The sequence below is a fragment of the Pipistrellus hanaki genome, assembly GCF_964339955.1.
Source record: "Pipistrellus hanaki genome assembly, chromosome: 5".
Taxonomy (NCBI): domain Eukaryota; kingdom Metazoa; phylum Chordata; class Mammalia; order Chiroptera; family Vespertilionidae; genus Pipistrellus; species Pipistrellus hanaki.
Window position 1 is genome coordinate 56,750,723 of NC_140507.1, and position 18,473 is coordinate 56,769,195.

General features: G+C 32.9%; 1 protein-coding gene across 1 annotated transcript in view; it reads left to right on the forward strand.

Moving 5' to 3' along the window:
- FSTL5 (follistatin like 5) overlaps positions 1 to 18,473 on the forward strand; it is a 541,528-nt gene that overhangs the window by 430,981 nt on the left and 92,074 nt on the right. Inside the window, exons 9-10 of the mRNA XM_084884381.1 lie at positions 7,203 to 7,364; positions 12,493 to 12,627. Coding sequence (XP_084740507.1) covers positions 7,203 to 7,364; positions 12,493 to 12,627 — 297 coding nt within the window. The remainder of the gene's footprint in view (positions 1 to 7,202; positions 7,365 to 12,492; positions 12,628 to 18,473) is intronic.

Consider the following 18,473-nt stretch of genomic DNA (forward strand, 5'->3'; position numbering starts at 1 on the left):
CCCAACTGCCCTCTCCTGAAGGCCTGATCCCCCCAACTGCCTTCCCCTGTAGGCTTGGTTGCCCCCAACTTCCCTCCCCTGCTGGCCATTTTGTGATGATGTGGGGGAAGCCATCGTGTGGTGGCCATGTTATGATGATGTGTGGGCTGCAATCTTATAACAATGTGGGGCAGCCATCTTGTGGCAACCATCTTGTGATGACATGGGAGTGGCCATCTTGTGATGAGATGGGGACAGCCATCTTGTAAAGACGTGTGTGTGGCCATCTTATGGTGACCATCTTGTGGCAATGTGGGGGTGGGCAACTTGTGATGATGTGGGGGCATCCATCTTGTGGTGGCCCTCTTGTAACAAAGTGGGGGTGGCCATCTTGTGACAACATGGAGGTGGTCCTCTTGTGACAAAGTGGGGGCAGCCATCTGTGATGCAAAAGTATGAGGGTCAATTTGCATATTACCCCTTTATTATTGTATATAGGATAGGATTATTTAGGAAATATTTATACAACTGTGGGTAGCAGTATATTTCTTTAGCAAGACAAGAAATATAGTAGTAATGAAATAGATGTTTGAAAGGTTATATTAAATACAAATATTCTTTATTATAATTATTCAAAATACATATGGTATATAGAAAATATATATTCTACAAATAAGGAATGAAGAATCATTACACATGTTTTAGTTGAATAGGTGTTCATAGTTATTTACAAGAAAAAAATTGGTAAAGGCTATAAACAGGCCATTCATGGAAGAAATCAAAATGTATAATGAGCCTAGCCACTGTCTCAGTGGTTGAGCATCAACCTATGGAGGTCAAAGTTTGATTCTTGGTCAGGCCACATGCCTGGTTTTCAAGATCGATTCCCAGAAGGGAGCATGCAGGAAGCAGGGATCAGTGATTCTCTCTCTCCCTCTCCCTTCCTCTCTGAAATCAATAAAAATATATTTTTAATTTTTTTTAGAAATGACTGAGTGTATAAAAACATACTCATATAATAGTCTATGAAATTCAATTTAATATAAAATGGGAAATCATTTGCTAAAGTAAAATGTTTAGTAACATCTAATTCTGATGAGTTGGTGGAAAATTGACTTTTTCATATATCAGTTAATTTTGGGAGACAAAATTTTATAAAATGTTAGCAGAACAATAAAGCATTATCTATCCAATTTTAAAGGCAGGTAATATTTAATGTATCAGTTCATTTAATGGATTCTCGTGTTTTGTTTTTTTTATCATAGATTTAGAAAAACAACATTTGTATTATTACCCTGAATGCCTTTGTTATGCTTCCTTTTGTGTTACAGAGAGCATTCCTGAAAATGATGGTGTGTGAGAATTCTTCATTGAGGTTTAGAAGAGTCACAGACTTTAAGGATCAGCAGAATAGATTTAAGTTATAGTAGGATGAACTGCTGTCCCTTTCGAAAGAGCTTAAAAAGTTGTGAGTTTTTATAATGCTACACGATAAATAAGAGACTACATTTTTTAAAAATTCACAAAAGTTTAGGACCATAAGGATGTTTTTGGTGTTAATTTATATTTTTGCCTCCAACATTTGTTGCATCCTCTATACTTTTATGAAGGCTGCATAATGTGATCAGAAAGCTTTGTAATATTGACAAGAGACAGTGGGAAAGTCATGAATATAAAACGACTGCTTTGGGACAAAGTTAAAAAGAAATTGATGGCTTTAATAATGTCAGAGACAAAAGGCATTGGGCAAGCTCTGTAGCATTTAAAATATTTATTAAACCCAGTCTGTAATTTTTCAGAGGAAAGTTGCTTAAATTGACAAAGGAATCATAATACAAACAGAGCAATCCAGATGCCACTGTGAGCCAGCACTACTTCAGACGCATTTATATTCTTACCCGCAAGCTTTCTTAGAACCTTTTCTCACAGTTGCAGCTGTGTGAATAATTTGTGGAAGAGCAATGATAGACTCTTTCAAAAGAAGGCAAGATAATGGCATCAAGAAAAGGGGGAAAAATAGTTGTTTACATACCAGTGACCTGCTCATTCACCTTAAATGCATTTTTGTTTTCATTTAGAAGGAAGTTGTGTTGGGTCAGTGATCTCTGCCTCCTGTCTCTAAAATTGGGCTTTTAAAGTGTCCAGATTATGCTGTTTCCATACCTTCTGGCAATAGTGCAGGGATTTCTAAAAACAGATAACAGAATTAAAGTTGAAAGATAGGAAAAAAAACAACAGGGTTTGGTATTATAGAAATCTATTTTTTCTATGTGATGCCTTCTAATATTTGATTAGAAGGATTATTGGATTTAAATAATTCTATTAGATCCACCCTCATATTGAGAAAAGCACCAGTTTATTATATTACAATAAAATTATTATGGACTTTCAAGAAATATAACCATCAACCTATTTATTATAGGTTTTTATACCTATCTATCTATTATTATTATTATTATTATTATTATTATTAAATAGTTCTTGGTTTTGAACTGAGAGATACTTACAACTGATTCCATATAAACCACAAAGTTTGCAGAAAGAAAAACCTAAGAAAATATAATTATACTAATTATACTTTATTTTCTTTAGCTTATCTATTTTTTGGTTTCTCAATTTAATATTTTTAGTATTAGAACTCCATTTCTGTTTCTTACTTCTACAGCTAATATAAGAGCATTAGCCTTATGTATATACTCTCAGAGCAACTAGTCCTCCATATACAGCATCATATTATTTACAGCTTATGCTCTATAATCTGTTAGATAAATTGAATACAGTTGTATTATATTAAATTTAGCCACCTGTGCATTTCTAAAAAAACAAACAAACAAAAACACTGGGCAATAGAAAACAGGTAGCTCAGCTTCCTTTAGAAGTTTCATCTATTTGATATGAATTATTAATACCTTTCCAAAATACTATAAATGCACTGATTATTTATTTGACCTTTACATTTTTAAATACAATTTTTCAAGGAACTCAAATATACCTTATCTGTTCCTGCTAAAAACCTAACTCAGAATTTACATTAGATTCTAAGTATATGCTTGTATGGGGACGTTTATTTTATAATGTGTAACACATAAGGCGATTTCAACCAAGAAAACATTTTTCCAGTTTTCCATCTGACTAATTTCAACACCCAAACCGAGCAATCGCACAACAGGTTAATACGTAAAAGAGAGCATATGAGACAGAGAGAAAATGTCACCAGCACAATGTGCTACATTCAGAGGTTGCTTAATAAATATTTATAAATTGTTATTTTAAAATTCAAAATAAATTTTTTAATTTTTCTTAAATTTTATTCATGAATACAATTAATATATTTACATCTTGTATTCCGTCTAAGTGACAGAAACTTAATTATATTTTATAGAATTAAATGGAATAATATGTAATCTCAACAACTTAAGTGGTTGCATATAGACATAAATAATGCATTTATTTGATATTAATATTATTTGACATTGCTTGACAATATTTTATCAAAAAAAGCCACCTACTTTAAACTACTTACTGTGTTTAGTGACATTGAATATTATAAGAGGTTTTCAGAGTATGTAGACATTTATTTTTAAATACCACCTTTTGCTTACAATATTAGGAACCTTATTTAGAGATTTTCATGATACTGCACACAAATTGGATTCTAAATCCAATTTCAAAACCCTTTGGTGTTCTTTGCCAGTTCTTTTTTTTCACACACAGCCAATAGGAAGGAGAGACAAGTTCATAGAGTGCACTTCCTAACTAAAAATGACTGTAACAAATGACTTGAAATGTTCTCTGGGGGATTATTGACTTTTTAATTCAGGCTGCCATTGATCCTCATTTATATTTCATAATTTGTATCTCGAGAAAAATAGCCTCTTTTTAAATGTGTAGTTTGTCACTGAGGTTAAACAGTTGTTATGTCAATCACTTATTCTTTAATTCTATAAGCGTTGAGAGATTTTTCAGGTGATCATTTGATACCAGTATACTAAATGAGAAACATATTATATGAGAGTATTTTTATTTTTTAAACATATTTTATCTATTTGGGTATAAAAATTCAATACAATAAAAATTATTGATCACTGTTTTCCTTTCATCACATGCACAAGTATATAAATAAAGTAGAAATAGCTAGAGTGCTGGGAGAAATGAAACATCTTATTTGAAGTCCGTGGGGAGCATCAGTGGTAGTATTATGACTTACATAATATCTATATTTTATAATATGAATGATGTAGAATCCATTATTATCATTGAACTAATTGATCTGTTTCCTTTCTAAGTAGTTTTCATATAAATTTAGGCTGTCTTAATATTTTGCTTTTCTAAAGAATGTTGCAAGAAGCATTGATCCTTCCTTTGGCTATAAATTCAATAACAAGATCCACTTGCCTTTATTAAATATGTCTTTTTTAAAAGCTCATTTACTAACCACCAGGTTGTTAAGAAATTATAAATTAGGTCTGGTTTGAAAGAATCTCTTTATTTTTCTTATGATTAAAGTGGTTTTTCTGAAAAAGAAAATAATATCTTTAAAAAGGTATTAATTTGTACTTCCTATATAATACTAGTAAAATGTTACAGTAACTGTTATGTTCTAGATATATTAAAAGAACCTAAACATATGTTACCAAGGGATAACATAGTATTAAAATAACTATTTTTGAAAATGTTTTTGATATTTCAAAGTAAACTATTCAAGTAGTTATCAAAGTGAAAAACAATACAATCTTGGTTTAACTCCACAACATTGTTGCAGATGTTTGTTAGTATGTGTTGTGTTTGTTTTAAATTATATTTAGGAGGTTGGGGAAGGATGTAGCAGATTTATAATGTTCAGAAGCTTTGGAAGTCTATTATTTTTCTGTCCTGGGACTATAAAAGGCAATATACAAGGAAAAGTTCCAGCTCTAAACTCAAAGATTATTGGGCCTGTCTGAGAAATCCTCTCCACTCTTGGTCTCCGTGTCATAGTTGATATGGGTCTAGTTTGGCTTCATCTAGTATCCTAGTTTGCAATGATTTTATAATTCCAGTGAATCTGGAAAGCCAACATTTACTCATTAGTCGATCAAATTTGTATATATATTGGCTCTGCCAGTCACTTCAAAGGAAAGTGGTAAAGTTAATTTTGGGGCTGGATTTCTGACCCTAAAGAGAGTGTCAGATTGGTTACCTAACTTGCATCTTTGACTGCTGGTCTGATGAGTGAAAAGAATATGCATCAGGTAGTTCAAAGTATACACATTTTTTTAAAGTGTATGATGGTCTGTGTGAATAAAACTTCTATCCATTGTCTTTTGCTAAGATATCTCTTGCAGAAAATTCTTCAATTAAGGACCAGAATGTTTTTCCTTGATTATTAACTCATATTCTTATTAAATAAAATGTAGGGTATATAGGCTTTCATGGCTATACTAAAGAGCAAATGCTAAAATATGAATTCAAAGAATAGATGGGTGTGATAAGCCAGTAACACACATTCTGCAGACTTCTCTATTCTCTGGGGTACTTTAGTCACTCATCTATCTATGGGAATACAATGATTGAACGAGGCAAAACCCTTCTGTAAATGAACATTTAGTGGCATAAAAATAGATATGAGATAGTGGAGAAATAGGATAAAAACATTTTGAATAGTTCAACTATGTGATTCTGGTATGTAGTCCTCTCTGAGGTTGCATTTAACATCTTGCTAGGGGCTGCAGTCATCTGAAAGCTTAATTGGGGCTGGAGAACTTCCAAGATGGCTCACTCACATGCCTGTTTGTTCTTTGCTGGCTGTTGGCATGGAGCTTCTCTCTGTCACTTGATACATGAGCATTACCATAAGACTGATTGATTATCTTTATGCCATGGAACCTGACTTTTCCAACAACAAAAGAGAGCTAGGAGGATGCTTTAATACCTTTTATGGCCTAATATTGGTTATCTTACACCATCACTTGGCCATATTCTATTTGTTAACAATGAGTCATCAAATTCAGCCCACATGTAAAATGAGGAGAATTTCTCATCTTAACCATCTTATATCTGACAGCTTGTGGTCTCTTGAAGGTAAAAGTATTGAGAGATTTGTACAGATATTTTTACACTACCAAAGAAATACCTTTTCTATTCTCTAGAATAGGTTATGTAAGATTTGTGTTATTTCTTCTTTAGTTTGGAGGGAAAACTTACAGTTTTATTTGAATAAAATATTTTAATAATGTATTAATTTTCTTTTTAGATTTTTGTACAATTTTTTTCATGGGTTCTGCTAGAATTTTGTGTTTCTAAAATATATTTATTATATTTAAAGTTATGTATTGAGTTGTAAAGACTGATTATAGAAGTTAATTATAAAGTATCTTGTTTCTGTAAGAATTTGGCTTTCAGTCTAACTTTTATTCTTTTTTCTGGTTGTTTCTTTTTTTTTTCTTTTTCTTTTTTTTAAATTGATTTCTGAGGGGAAGGAAGATGGAGAGATAGATAGAAATGTCAATGATGAGGGAGAATCATTGATAGGCTGCCTCCTGCACATCCCCTACTGGGGTTCGAGCCTGCAACCTGGGCATGTGCCCTTGACCAGAATAGAACCCTGGACCCTTCACCCCACAGGCCGATGCTCTATCCACTGAACCAACCAGCTAGAGCTTGTGTTTGTTTCTTCACCTTTTATTTTGTGAGAACATTTAATTTCTATTATCTTAGCATATTTCAAGTACACAATAGTGTTATCAACTTTAGTCACCATATTATATATTATATCCTCAGACCTTTTTTATATTTAACTGACCGTTTGTACCCATTGCCCATTTTTAATTTTTTTCTCTGCCCTGGTTATTTAATTTACAATATTGTCCTTGGACAGGATTTTCTTTTTTAAGGTTGAATAATATTCCATAATCTATATACAGGGTGTCCCAAAAATTAATATGCACTTTGAATGATTCTAAAGACCGTGTTTATTAACATACAGTTCATTTTCAAAATTTAAAAGAATCTACAGAAATGAATAATATTTTTGGCAATGCCTATTTTCAAACTGATGATTGTTCAGGTTCAGGCACTGCTGATACAGGAAGCAATGGAATCACAAACATCAAGAATAATTTCCTTTGGTATCGGTGCGCCCTCAATTTGTCAACTATTGCTGGTTTTGTACCATAAATTTTATTTCTTTGCTTTAGAAAATCAAATATGGGTTGCTAATTTGCTTTCTTTTCCATTTTTTTTAGTTCCTCCAGTGATCCGGGTATACCCAGAGAGTCAGGCCAGAGAGCCAGGGGTAACTGCAAGTCTGAGATGCCATGCAGAGGGCATACCCAACCCTCAGCTGGGTTGGCTGAAGAATGGAATTGATATTACACCAAAGCTGTCCAAGCAACTCACACTGCAAGGTGGTTTTTACCTACATTTTTCTTCTCTTAAATGACCATGTAGAAATTTTATACTAAAATTTATGTCACATTTTATATCATTTAGTAAAAAGGCAAATGAAACTTGTTTTCAACTAAATGTCATGAACATTAAGAAAATGAGTTTTCCTAAGACATTATATTTGAAATAAAGTCTCTTAATATTTTAATGTTTTAAATAATAGTCTTGTCATAATGATTAATTATGTCATTATTTTGATTATAAGGAAAATATTAAATTATATACTTTTTAATACTTGTCCTCTGAGTTCTAACAGATATACTGAACAGAATAATCAGGTCTCTTCATAGAAACCAATTCTGAAGTGACTTTAAATGTTTAAATCATACATTAAATATATCTATGACAGAGGATGTTGATATTATAGACACTCTTTAGTGAGAATTTCACAGTATACTTTGTAAATTAAGGGAGAAAAAAATCAAGATGTTACTGACTGCTTCACATTTACATTGCTTTCAGTTATGAAATTATATTCTAATATATAAAATATTCTATGTGTTCTAATATTTTATGAGTATTATTGTACACATATAATTACTCAAATACTATATAGATTATAGTCACTAATATATGGTAAATGAAAAACAAAAACAGACAATATTTGTAATGTCAAATAATCAAAATAATGATAAAGCAGTTGATTATACTAGTTAGAAAATATGTTGGTTATACTAGTAAGAAAATGTACAAATCTAATTTGCATTGTTCAGAGTAGCAACACCAGTCATTTTACCTGATTATCTGTTGTATGGCTTTTTATTCTTTATTTCATATCTTTAAATTCCTTCAGTTCGCCGAATCCGGTTGGGCTCAGTGGTAGAGCATCAGCCTGCGGACTGAAAGGTCCTGGGTTCAATTCCGGTCAAGGGCATGTACATTGGTTGCAGGCACATCCCTGGTAGGGGGTGTGCAAGAGGCAGCTGGTCGATGTTTCTCTCTCATCGACGTTTCTAGCTCTATATCTCTCTCCCTTCCTCTCTGTAAAAAAAAAAAATCAATAAAAATATATTTTTAAAAAAAGTTCCTTCAGTTCATCTTTTTAAAAATAAATACATTTTCTTTTATTAAAAATGTAAGCATAAACTTATCTTATTCCACTTTAACAGTAATTATGTTTTATCAGTATTTTAAAGTAAATCTTTTGAAACATGTTCTTATCTATTTTTCCAAGTCAAAATGACATGTAAAAGTGTTTTTGGCCTTTAAAACCTGAATTATAAAAATATGTGTTGATATAAATAAGCCAAATAAATTTACATGTTTACATCTACTGATTAAAATTTGCTATAATCTGATTAATAGAAATTAAAGTGAAGAAAGTTCTGTTTTGTCATTTCTTATCCATTTTACAGCAGTAAATCATAAGGACATATACCTTTAATTCCAGGAATATATAGGAAGCAAATTTAGGGAGTTGGTTACTCTCCGAGACTCAACATTGAAAGAGTGTGGACCCTTGTAAAATAGTTATTGCCATTTTAAAAATGAGACAAAATAGGTAAAGTTTTGAGAATATATTGTAAATAATAAAAAGTGAATAAGTAGCATAACCTAAGAGATATATCTAGATGTACAGGAATTCCATGTGACTTTATATACAACTAGAAGCCCAGTGCATGGATTCATGCACCATTGGGATCCCTCAGCCTGGTCTGTGCTCTCTCACAATCTGAGACCTCACCAGTGCACTATTGGCCTCGGGAGGGCTCCAGGGTGCTTCTGGCCCATCTCACCCAGTCCACATAGAGGTGATTGAGCCATCTTGCTTAGTCCCAATCAGGGCGATCAGGGCCGGGAAGGGACTGCATGAGGGCTCCAGGGCATGTGCTGCCCATCTCACCCAGTTCCGATTGCCAGACTCCAGAAACAACCAACCTACCAGTTGGAATATCTGCCCCCGGTGGTCATTGTACATCATAGCTATGTTTGACCAGTCACTTAGGCAAATACTATAAATATTTAATTATTCATTTATTCAACAGATGCTTATTTATCGTTTCTATGTGAGGTCCAAGTCTAGATACTAACTGAATAACTGACAATAGATGGGATAATATATTAGTGACAAGAAGTAAAATCCTGGGAATGCAGACATATTTTATTGGCAGGCAACTCAAGATAGATAACACAAGACTAAAAATCAGTGAAGATGTATTAAGACAAGGTGATATTATGTTTTCTTTAAAAAAAAAAAAAAAAGGAAAGGTAAAGATCAAAAAGAGTTTAATATCACAGTCATATTAAGATCAAGGAAGGTCATTAAAATGTTTTCATGGGTCAAGTGATTCATATGTCCTTGTGACATTAAGAAAACAGTATTCGTAGCAATTAGTCTGCAGTAGATTTAAAAATGAAAAGGAGGTAAAAAGCATAAAATATATATATTTCCACGTTTTGAAAGGAGGAAAAAGAAAAGGTAGCGTATGGTATTGGAAAAGGTTAGGACTAATGAAGATATTTCTCTCTCTTTGGGCAATTTATCCTTTAAAGAACTATCAATAAAGAAAAGATATGTAGACAATGGAGGAGGGAGAGGATGAACAGAGTAGAAATGAACAGGAAAAGAGGAGAGATTTGCCTTGGAAAGAAAGAGAATATTTGTTTATAAGTAAACTAGAGACCCGATGCTCAAAATTCATGCGAAAATAGGCATTCACAGCTGCGGCGGCTGACTGGATCCCTCCCTTACAACCACAGTGGCTGCCTGGACCCCAAAGGCTGCAACCCCAGCTTCATCTGGAAGGTTGTCTGGAAGGACGTCCAGTCTCATTAGCATATTATGTTTTTACTATTATAGGTAAAGGTGAATACGTAAGTGGAAACAATGTTTTGGGTTTCCTTTATTTTTTTCAGATTTTTATTAAAACATACTTGACATATATCATTGTGTATGTTTAAGGGAGATAACGCGATGATATGTTGCGAAATGACTTGGGTTTACTTTCTTAACACTTCTATGTACTTCATTATTTACAAAGCAAGGTCACTCAGAGTGAGAAGTTAGTATTATAATGGAAAACATCAAACTAAGCGTAAAGATTTGAAATAAAAGTGGAATAGGATATGAAAGATATTGAACTGTAAAGGTCAAGTAAAATGAATATCAGCATTGAGCATCCTGCAAATTGAAAGCTGTGAATATGCACATTGTAGGTTTTCTAATGTAATAGTCTCATAATTTACTAAAAAAAACCTAGGTGCAGGGACACCAGATACATAGATATGTCAGCTTGCCCTAGTTCTGGAGGTTAGTAAGACATATGGATCAGGATGATACATGGATAAGGGAATTGGTAGTTTTGGCAATAGGATAGAAATCATCTAAAAATGCTAGAAAAGACAGTAAGAAAAGACAGTGAGGCATATGGGTTAGGGGAAGAGATAAGTTGAAGACAAAATACACTGACCTGATGTTTGAGAAACGCTAAAGAATTTAGCTTAAGTGTGTGGGTCTTGAAAGAAAAGTATGGTCTGTGGAGACATAAAACAAGAAGCTGATGCATGATTAAACAGAGCTCTCGCCCCCTATCATTTGCACACTAATGCCTCCAAGCTAAGTCTGGAAAGCTGCTTATTTTTGGACATAAAACAACTTTTGTTTGTGTTTGTTTTCAGAACACAGCCACACTTATTTAAGAAAAAATATTATCTATGACTGCTTTCATACTACTATAGCAGAAGTGAATAGATGCTGTAGAGACTGTATGGATCACAAAGCCTAAAATATTTACTATCTGGACTTTTACAGCAAAAACAAATACAAAACCAAAATGTTGCCCATCTGTGTTTTGGACAAAGGATTCTCAACAAAGACTAGGGGGATAGAGGTGTGCAGTAATGTTTATAAATTGAGAAAGAGGTTTAGGTGATTAGAATAATTACCTCTCCTCAAACATTCCCTGCCTCTCCATGTCCCAGTGGCATCCCTAGGAATGGTATTCAGAGCTTTCCCCGGTGGTTTTCCACCATCTTTCCTCAAATAGCCACACAGATCGTTTTGTCCTCTGTCACAAATACCGAGCCATATTCCTCATGGTGCATGATGTTACTGAGATTGGATAACATGGAACCCCCACACACAACCGCACATGCTAAGACACATACAGAAAGAAAAAAAGAAAAGGAAATCTAAACAAATGGACACAACAAACACTAAACTTCAGAGTCTGATAGAGCAGAAGGACAGCCTTTCCCTTTGAGCTGAGTGACTTGCATAAGATCATTGTGAGTCTCAGATTCTTCATCTAAAAATTAAATGTTAGTTGAGATAATTGAGAAATAATATATGTAAAAGGACCTCATATATTGCAAACATATATTAAATCTTAATTATATCCAGATTTCCACACTGGGGAATGCAACTCATTATTCAAGAATTAGCTTAACATATTATTTTACAAGATTTAAAAGTTGGACCAATGATTTCCTTAACCTTTTGGTTACACATTGACTTTGTCAATTTCCATATTATGTTGTTAACTTTAGTTATATTTATGACAAAAGACTGAAGATCTTGCAGAAAAACCATGTATTATTATTTTTCTGTTCTTCTTATCTAATACTTTTTGATATATAATAAGGACTTAATAAGAAACTTGACAAGTGGCAGTCATATTATATATGCATGATATATATAGCTCAGGTAATTTCTTTATGATTTTATAGGTAGCCTTCTATATTTTATAATTAATAGCCTTCTATAAATTAACCATACTGGTATTATTTAAAACTTTTGTGAAAGCTTAAGGCAAAATAGATTCTGAATATTAAAAATAAATATATAAATTAAATTATACTTAACAATGTGAAATACATCTTGTGCAATATAGGAAATAGGAAATTAATATAAAATATAAAGTGTGTGCGTTTGATATCAAATACTGGCTCTCTGTAATAGAATGACAGCACAGTTTATGAAACACTTGAATGCTTTTGAAGTAATTTGGCATGCCTCCAAAGCATGGAAGTAAGAAGGAAAATAGTTTAATTAGGGCAAGCTAAGAAATTGTTTGACTGTGTAATCAGAAAGCACTGTACCAAAACTGAAATTGTAGTTTACAAGTTGCATTTGCCTTCTGTTTTCAGCAAATGGCAGTGAGGTTCACATAAGCAATGTGCGCTATGAAGATACCGGAGCATACACTTGTATTGCAAAGAATGAAGCAGGAGTGGATGAGGACATCTCTTCTCTTTTTGTAGAAGATTCTGCTAGAAAGACCCGTATGTACTGAGTGCGCGCGCGCACACACACACACACACACACACACACACACACACTACTCAATTTTACTATCAAGCTTTTTACAAAAAAAAAAAAATCAGGCCTGACTGGTGTTGCTCAGTGGTTTATCATCAAAGTATGAACCAGGAGGTCATGATTCGATTTCTAGTCAAGGCACATGCTTAGGTTGCCGGCTATTGATGTTTCTATCTCCCTCCCTCTCCCATCCTCTCTGAAATGAGTAAAAATATATTTTTTAAAAAGAATCAAAAGACTGTGAAGTGAATAATGCATTAAAATTTTATATGTAAGAAATATATTAATCTTTAAATATTAAAAATAGATTTAAGAATTAACAAATAAACTTATCAAATTTTTAACACAACACTGAAATGATTCTGTTTCTTTTGCAAGTGTACCTAAGATGTTTCTGGTCCTGTCTTCCCATTTGCTCATAAAGGAAGTTAAATGCCTTGCAAAACCCCTCTCCCAAATGACTTGGGGAATTTAAGGTCTCAATACATAGCAAGGCCCATCCTATAGGTTTAATAAATTAAAAATTTTACTCTTCTCTCAGTTGCATTGCAGTCAGTGGTGCATTGCAGTCACTGTGGTCACTGCCACCATGAGACATGCACTGCCCTAACACCATCACCACTCTAAGGGCTGACCTATATATGTATTTCTCTCATAGATTTCAGAAAAGAAGAGAGAGGGAGAGATAGATAGAAACATCAATGAGAGAGAATCATTGATCAGCTGCCTCATGCATACCCCACACTGGGGATGAAGCCTGTCACTCGGGCATGTGCCCTGACTGGGAATCTGATTGTGACCTCCTGGTCCATGCTCAACTACTGAACCATGTCATCCAGGCCTGTTCTATGTTTAATGCTAAAACTCCTTTGTCGTCATTCTACATGTCTTCTGGTGGGATCATGAAATATGCTTTATTTAAAATTGTTACTTGGTGAGAGGAATATGGATGGTTTGGGGGATGCTACAGATGGATATTTGATTACAATTGAATTGCTCAGAACTCAAAGTAGCATTTATGAAGTGAGCTCGATATAGGCAGACTCACAGCCACTTTCTTCTCCTGGTCCACACACATCACAGTATTGCTGTTTAGAAATTGGGTTTGGAAATATGGTAGACCATTGAGCAACAAAGGGATGCTCTCCCCTGCATATTTGAAAATCTGCATGTAACTTTGGAATTCTCCCAAACTTAATTACTAACATGAATAGTCAATTTACACAATTTATGTATATGTAATATACTACGTTGTTACAATAAAGTGAGCTAGAGAAAATAAAATGTTATTAAGGAAGTCATAAAGAAGCAACAAATACATTTATAGTATGTGTTGAAAAAAAAATCCACCATAAGTTGACCCCACAGTTCAACCGTGTTATTCAAGAGTCAACTGTAACTTCTTGCTTCTCTGTTTGTTTTACCCATTAACACCCGTTAATCTAAGATTTGGCAGGGTCCTGATATTTTGAAAGCCCTCTAGATTGGTAACACTTCTCTAAACCTAGTTTTTGAGCAAGGCTAAAGCATTCTCCCAGGAATCTTCTTATTTGTTTTTAAATCAGTGACCACATTTAGGTAGGAGTGGGCCCAATGAGGACGGAGGATCTTATCTTTTTTATTACCAAGTTATTTTTTTCTATATTTGGTCTGGTTAGGACAACCATCATTACAAACAAACATTTTAAAAAGAAATTTATTAGGGTAGAAAAAGAGAAAAGAAAGCTGGATATAATGACTTGAATAAATTTCACCATATTTTTACTGCACTCTTATGTATTCCTACTAAATATCTTTACAACATATTTCCTGTTAAAATTTATTTTAGGGTGACAAGTAAATTGAAGACTTTAGTTTTGTTTGTTCTTTATGATGACATTTGTGACCCAGATATTTATTTCAGCTCTGTATTTTGATTTTCTTTTAATGTGTATCATGTAATTTTCAATATATTTCTCTATTTATAACCGTATAAGACCTGTAATAGTACCTTAATTCAATCAGCCATTATATACTAGCGTGTAAATTTGAGGAAATTTTAATGTAATTTGATTCATATATTTAGTCATATGAATGTGTTTAATTATAAACAGTTTCTGAAATTATGTTTTTACTTTATTTTACTTATCACTTTAAACTCTAAGTTGTCAAAATAACAAATTTTAAATTAGTTTTTGAAATTATATGTTTATAGCATGCTGTAAAAACCAGACTTAATGTTTTTATAAGATATAGTGGCGTAGGCCTTACTTCATTCTACACAGAACTTTCAAAGTCATAGAAACAATCCAAATAAAATATTTGGAGGGATTTTTTTCTAAGTCATAAAATGTTGATAAGTGTTACTTCTATATTTAAATTATGTGACATTTTCAAGTATAAAGAGTGAAAACTATTGAATTTTGGTTTTTAAATTAAATTTATTTGCATTGGTAAAATAAATAACTTCTACCATCTGAATAACTTTTAACCATATTATTAACTACTAGTAGCATTGCACATAAATCTGTGTGCCAGTAGCTCACTTCTGCCCTCCAGTAGCTCTCTGCCAGCTGCTCTGCCCCTCTGTGGCTTCCCCCCTCATAGATTGCTCCCCTGCCCCCTCCTGTAGCTCTCCACTGCCCTCTTGTAGCCAGTAGCTTGCTGCTGCCCTCCTGTAGCTCTCTGCCCCCTCTAGTAACTTGCTGCCCCACCCTCCTGCTGATCACTGACCCAGTCATTATGCAGTCGGTCATTATGCTTCATGTAATGACCATTTGCATATTACATCTTTATCATATAAGATAGGATAGGCACTAAGTTGTACAGCAGATCTCGAGAACTTATTCTTCATGTATAACTATAACTCTGTATTCATTGAACACATTTCTTTCTTCCCCCCAGTTCCTATCAACCACAGTTCTATTTTATGTTTCTGTGATTTTGACTCTTTTAAATACCTGATATAAGTTCAATTACACAGTATTTGTCCTTCCGTGAATGGCTTGTTTCAATTAGCATGATGCCTGCCAGGCCCCTTCATGTTGTCACAAATGGTAGGATTTCCTACTTTCTAAAGCTGAAGGACATTCCATTGTATGTATGAACAACATTTTCTTTAACAATTTGAATTTTAATAGATACCTGAGTTGTAATATCTCTTAGTAGTTATTGTGAATGTAGTTACTGCAAGGAACACATGAACTTAGGAATCTCTTTGATCCTTAATTCAATATTTTTGGATATATACCCAAAAGTAGGATTGCTGGAGCACATGACAGTTTTAGTTTTAATGTTTTGAGGAAACTTCATAATGTTGTCTATAGTGGCTGCACCATTTTATGTTCCCACCAACAGAGTGCAAAGGTTCTAGTTTCTCTACAACCAAGCCATGACTTTTATATTTTGTTATTTTCATAATAACTATCCTACAACAAACTCAAAAAATAACGTAATTCCCAAATTTATAAAACTTCTATTAAAATAATATGTGGAAAAATTTTCATGACATATGTCTTGATTATGAAATTAACACATTTGATTTGTAACTCAGATGTCTCAAACATTACAAATTCTTTTTCATATTCTAACTTTTTATAGGCCTGCAAATACAGTTTCTTTCAAATAGCAAATTTATTTTTCATTTTAAAAAGGCCTTTAGTTTTTAACTTTTTATTCACAAATTTTAGAAATGCATGCACATAATTAGAACAAGGATAATAATAAGTACTCCAAGTGAGTAGAATATTAGTAGCTACACAGAAAAATTAACTGAAAATGTTAGAATATCTATGTAGTAGAAGACAGTTTCTCTTTAATAGTTAACTATTACTTAGTAAACTGTCAGAGATCTATATAGCAAAAACAAAATCAAAATCAGGTAGAGATATTATTAGGGAAAATGGTGGCTTATTATAACTCACATTTTAAGGATTGCTCCAGTCTCTCTAGTAGTAATTTTGTGGATAAAGATCAATCTTACAACCTTGTTAATTATACAGGGCACATATGTATTTTGACAGACATTATTTTTAAAAGCTAAAGAAAACAATCACAGACCCATCAATGATGAATTTACTCTTATTTGTACATATTAAAATTTTATTGACTTGCCCATGTTCACAAAAAATAATATCATTGTTCTTTTTTCATTTTAATAGTGATGGGATAGTATTTCTAAAAAGCAGAGTGGTTTATTAGAAGAGCATGAACTTCGGAGTAAGATCTGAGTTAGAATTATTGTTCTACCACATAATAGTCTGGTGGTTTGTGGCTATTATGTAATCTCTCTGAGCTTAAATGTCCTTATCTCCAATGTGGAATAAAACTCACTAAGGGATTTCAATGCAGATATTATAAAGCACTCATCATAGTGCAAAACATAAAGTAACGCTTCCTCTATTCATGCTTATTTTCTGAAAATAATTACTTATTTCTTGCTAGAAATATTGGCAAAAATATTTTAAAACGCCTAGAGAATCAAGTAATTTGTTAGAAATCAAAGATTTTTGAACATGAATTACATATATACACTGTATATATGTATATATATTAATATATATATATATTTTTTATATATATATAAAAGAGAGAGAGAGAGATAAATGTAGAGATAGATAATAGAGATAGACATAAATATGACTATAAATGGGAATCTGTGATTATATAACAGTATAAAATATCATATTTCTCTTCACATTTAAAAAAATGGACTCAGCTGATTAGAATATAGTATACATTTTTTTAATGTAACTATGAAGATATTTAATATTAAGGACAACTCTGTTTTGTCAGAGACCACTTTTGTCATAGAGTCAAAGCCAAACTATAATATATGTGCTTCCTACTAGGGATCTAGCCCACAACCTGGGCATGTGCCCTGTGAGGGAAATGAACCTTTGACCTCTCGGTGCAGGGCATGGGATGACTTTCAACCAAATGAGCCACACCGGCCAGGACCTATAATATTTTTAATAATATGTGTAACATGCTCTTCTGTTTTTTTCTTTTCAAAGATTCAAAGAAGAAAGCTATTTAATTCAATGTAGATAGCAATAAAAATGGAGAAAGATTTACAACTTTTGGGCTAAATGGCACAACACAGACTTATATTGTTTAGCTACAGCTAGGGAGTAATCATACAGCTGTTTTCTACTTAACAGAGCATCATGGTAATATCAATCACTTTTTTTCTTACTACTTTTTCAGCCATAAGATACTACTGAGTGGACTATTCATACAAGGAATCATATGGCTAAGGAGTTTATGTTTTGCTTGTATCCTAGTCTTTGAATTGGAAAATACAGTACCCAGCTTTGTCAACAGACTTCACTGGAAGTTTTCTCATGTGATAAATTGAACTACAAAAAAAAAGTGCTTCAAAATACTATACTCCTACAGTTACCTTAGATATAGGATGTGATAACTAAGGTTTAATTGAGTGATGTACAGAGAGGATTTGAATGTAAAAAAGTAGAAATGGGCCATAGGGAATTATGTGGTTCTTGTTACAGGTAGTAGGGGAAGGTGATAAGAAAAAGGTAAGGTGTTTTAAAAGAGTAAACATTATTTATTTGACAACATCTTGCATGTAGCATAAGCACTTAATAAATTTCTATTCCCAAGGGGAGTCAATTCCCAGATGATAATAATTCATATTTAGGATTAAGGTAAATGAAAAAGTAGCACATATATAGGCTGCTATTGAAAGCTTTTAAGCTAATGGCTGCATTAAACACAGATTATATCACATCTTACTAGATTTTTAGTAAGGAATATGATTAATCTAGCTTCTTGTTAACATTGGAATTTAATGTCTGAATATATTATA